This window comes from Primulina tabacum, chromosome 6 (genome assembly GCF_025594145.1).
Source record: "Primulina tabacum isolate GXHZ01 chromosome 6, ASM2559414v2, whole genome shotgun sequence".
NCBI classification, from domain to species: Eukaryota; Viridiplantae; Streptophyta; class Magnoliopsida; order Lamiales; family Gesneriaceae; genus Primulina; species Primulina tabacum.
Genome location: NC_134555.1, coordinates 37,084,991 through 37,089,114, shown reverse-complemented (window position 1 = coordinate 37,089,114; position 4,124 = coordinate 37,084,991). Strand labels below are relative to the sequence as shown.

General features: G+C 39.5%; 1 protein-coding gene across 1 annotated transcript; it reads left to right on the top strand.

Moving 5' to 3' along the window:
- The first annotated feature begins 246 nt into the window (after window positions 1–246).
- LOC142549322 (uncharacterized) lies at window positions 247–3,750 on the top strand. Its single transcript, XM_075658210.1, has 2 exons — window positions 247–3,048; window positions 3,133–3,750. The coding sequence occupies exons 1-2, from the start codon at window positions 474–476 to the stop codon at window positions 3,552–3,554; spliced, it is 2,997 nt and encodes a 998-aa protein (XP_075514325.1). The 5' UTR covers window positions 247–473; the 3' UTR covers window positions 3,555–3,750.
- The last annotated feature ends 374 nt before the right edge of the window (window positions 3,751–4,124 follow it).

The window sequence follows — 4,124 nt, the reverse complement described above, 5'->3', positions numbered from 1 at the left end:
AAAATAACGAAATATCATCCACGTTCTCAAATTTGTTTTTCCAAAGAAGACGTTTTTTTATATTTTTGTAATTTCAAACACATTTTGTAATCCAATTTGTACCAAAACACTTTTATTTTTAAAAAAAATTTCTCGGAAACACCTAAAAAAACAACAAATTTTGACTTTTGCAAGAGCAAGCGTCCTACTTTTTTCTTAATTCTAATGCATATATGCATTACACACTTAGTTGGTTGTCCACTCACATTATGACTAAACCAAGATCAACAAATTTCTTGTTCTCTCCCCAAATCATACCTTTATAGACCTCAACATTCCCACCACTAATTCAAAGTGCCTCATTTACCCAACTGGGCACCACGCAAATTCTTGAAATTTGATCTCTCAATTTGCTTAGGCGAGTGAAAAATATGTAGCCTTCCCCATGTTGGAGGAAAGAATCATTATCAAGATTCAAAATCCTCTCTTGCAGCATGTTCTTAAAGATACTGATACTTATCCTCCTGCTACATCACCCCGTCCAGATGCTGGGGCAGAGAGCGATCCCGAGCCTTCGTCGTCGCCAGTACCACTCTCCAGGCGCCGATAAAGCCGCACTACTGAAATTCAAGAACAGTCTATTATCCGACACAGGTTCAAACCTGTCGAACTGGGATGAGGGAACCGATGTCTGCAACTTTACACACGTGATATGTAGTAGTAGGAAGGGTAAGCGTCATCGTCATGTGATCGTGCTCAACTTGACAAATCTTGGCCTTCTGGGAAAGCTTTCACCCGTGCTTTCAAATCTGACACAACTACAACATCTCTACCTCGACAAAAACCAATTCTTCGGCAGCATTCCTTGGGAACTTTCGTACCCCAGGAAACTTAAAGAACTCAAACTCAGTGAAAACAATTTGCATGGTCAAATACCCGCATCGTTCTCTTTACTCCCACACCTAAGGTTGATCTATTTGTACAAAAACAACTTGAGTGGGACTATACCACCAGCGTTTTTTGCAAACTGCACTAGGCTGCAAAATGTAGATTTTTCTCAGAATGGCCTAACCGGAAACATCCCATTCGAAATTGGATACTGCCGTAAACTATGGAACTTGAATTTATACAGCAATTTACTCTCTGGAGAAATCCCCGCCTCATTAGGGAACCTCACGGAAATGTACAGTTTAGACGTTGAGAACAACAGTATTACTGGTGAACTCCCTTCAGGGACAGTTTCAAAGCTTCAAGGCTTGATATTTCTTCACTTATCAGGTAATAAAATGATAAGCCACGATAATAATACTAATCTTGAACCATTCTTCCGTGCACTGGCAAACTGCAGCGACTTCGAGGAGCTACAATTGACCAGCATGAAGCTTGGAGGGAATTTATCAAGTTCTATTGCAGGGCTTAAAAATGTGCAAAGCTTGCAACTCCAAGAAAACAAGATAACAGGACAAATTCCTCCTCAAATTGGGGATTTGTCAAATCTATGGCTGCTGAATTTGTCATCAAACTGTTTAAAGGGGATTATTCCGGACGAAATCAGTAATTTATCCAAGTTGCAACAGCTTTCTCTATCATTTAACTTCTTCACCAGGATCCCGGCTGCATTTGGCCGGTTAACTAAGCTTGGCTTGTTGGACCTGTCACATAACAATTTGTCTGATCAAATTCCAGAAGAACTGGGAAACTTGTCGATGATAAATTTTCTATTCCTCGACAACAATCTTCTTTCAGGAAATATACCTCGGAGCTTAGGCAAATGCACTTCTCTGTCCAAAGTTGACTTGTCACATAACAGATTAACCGGAAGGGTTCCTTCGGAAATATCGCAGTGGCATGAAATGAGAAGATTTCTTAACCTGTCACATAATGAGCTTGAAGGGCCTTTGCCAATTGAACTGAGCACGCTATCAAGTGTCGAGGAGATAGATTTGTCATCTAACAACTTTTACGGAAGTCTCTTTTATCAGATTTCAAGTTGCTATGAGCTTAAGGTGTTAAATTTATCGAATAATTTTATCCAAGGGAATCTTCAAGACTCGTTGGGCGATCTCAAGAGCCTTGCAACTTTCGATGTTTCAAGCAACAAGATGAACGGAACGATCCCGAATAGCTTGAGCAACAGCAAGACTTTGACTTTTCTCGATCTTTCATTTAACGATTTTTCTGGAATGATTCCCTCGGGGGGTGTCTTCAATTTCCTCACAAATCTATCTTTCATAGGCAACCGACATCTCTGTGGGCAGGTTCCAGGCATTCCGAAATGCAAACGAAAGCTACGGCTTCTGCACTCACGCCTCTTCTTGATCATCTTCTGCACAGTCATATTCATATCTGGATTCTTATCGGCAGTTTGTTGCTGGATCGGATGTCAGCGTCTACGAGTCATCATTTTGTCAAGTCAAGAAAGAAAACAGAGAAAACAGCCACCTGAATTGTCACTAAACTTTCCGAGAATGACGTACAAAGAACTTTCAGAGGCCACCGGGGGATTCGATAAACTGAGACTCATCGGTTCTGGCAGCTTCGGTCACGTCTACAGAGGAACTCTGCCTGACGGAATGCAAATAGCGGTCAAGGTTCTACATGTACAAACCAGAAATTCCACAAAGAGTTTTAACCGAGAATGCCAGGTACTGAAAAGGATACGCCACCGGAATCTGATAAGAATCATAACAGCTTGTAGCCTGCCTGATTTTAAGGCACTAGTCCTGCCTTATATGGCGAATGGAAGCTTAGATAGCTGTCTATATCCACAAACAACAAACAGCCTACGAACAGGATCCTCGGATTTGAACCTGATCCAAAGGGTGAACATTTGCAGTGATATTGCTGAAGGGATGGCTTATCTACACCACCATTCTCCAGTTAAAGTCATACACTGTGACCTTAAGCCAAGCAACATTCTTCTCAACGACGACATGACAGCATTAGTCTCCGACTTCGGGATAGCAAGGTTGGTAATGACTATCGAAGCAGAGAACGGTGGGGGCGTTGAGAGCACGGGCAATTCCACTGCCAATATATTACGTGGTTCGATCGGATACATTGCACCAGGTACAGCTCGTTTTTCTGGCCTTCTATGTTTATTCTCTCCATGAGTATGTTCTATGTGTTTTAATATTAATTTTTGCATTCAAGAATACGGGTTTGGATCGAATACGTCAACCAAGGGTGATGTTTACAGCTTCGGAATCTTGGTTCTTGAGATGGTGACTCGAAAGAGACCTACGGATGACATGTTCATTGGAGGGATGAGCCTGCACAAATATGTTAAGAATCACTACCACAGAAACACCGAAAACGTGGTCGACCCTTCGTTGCTAAGAACACTAAGAGATCAATCCTCGGAGGTGAAGAGAATGTGGGAAGTAGCCATAGTCGAACTGATTGAACTGGGAATCCTCTGCACGCTGGAGTCGCCTTCGACTCGGCCCACGATGCTCGACTGTGCAGATGACTTGGATCGCCTCAAGAGTTACCTAAATGGAGACATTACGGCTACATTTGCCTCCTCACTTGCGATAACATCTTCCACACAAAGTGATTACAGCATTGTATGAAACTTCTAGTTTTACATTCATTTGAGTATGGCTTTGTCAAATGTAAATGTGATAAATTCACAATAGTTGATGACTAGTTAGAGGCTCACTAAGTCTGAATATCATTCATATTGGAAGTCTGATCGCCATAATTATTACACAACTTGTGTGACTGTTCTCAATTTTGTGTTACATATATCCGATCTTACTCGACGTATGACATGTATTATTTTTTATGTTCAAATTATTATTTTTCGTTGCAGAAATATTTTTTATTGTTAATTATGTTATGAATAAATAATTTGTAATATATGTTGATTTAAACGAAAAATATTTGACTCATGAAAATATTAATTTTTTTATACAAAATATTTTTTTCACTGCAAAAATATTTTTTGTTAGTTATTTTGTGAAAAATATTGTGTAATATATGTTGATTTGAATGAAAAATATAACTTTTATCTCAAATATATTGCACAATATATTTTGATTTGAGTAGAAAAATATTTCTTTTTATATTAAGGTACCGTTTGGTTTGCTATATTATTTATCCATATTTTTTCCAATTTAATATCATGTTTGGTGCACCAT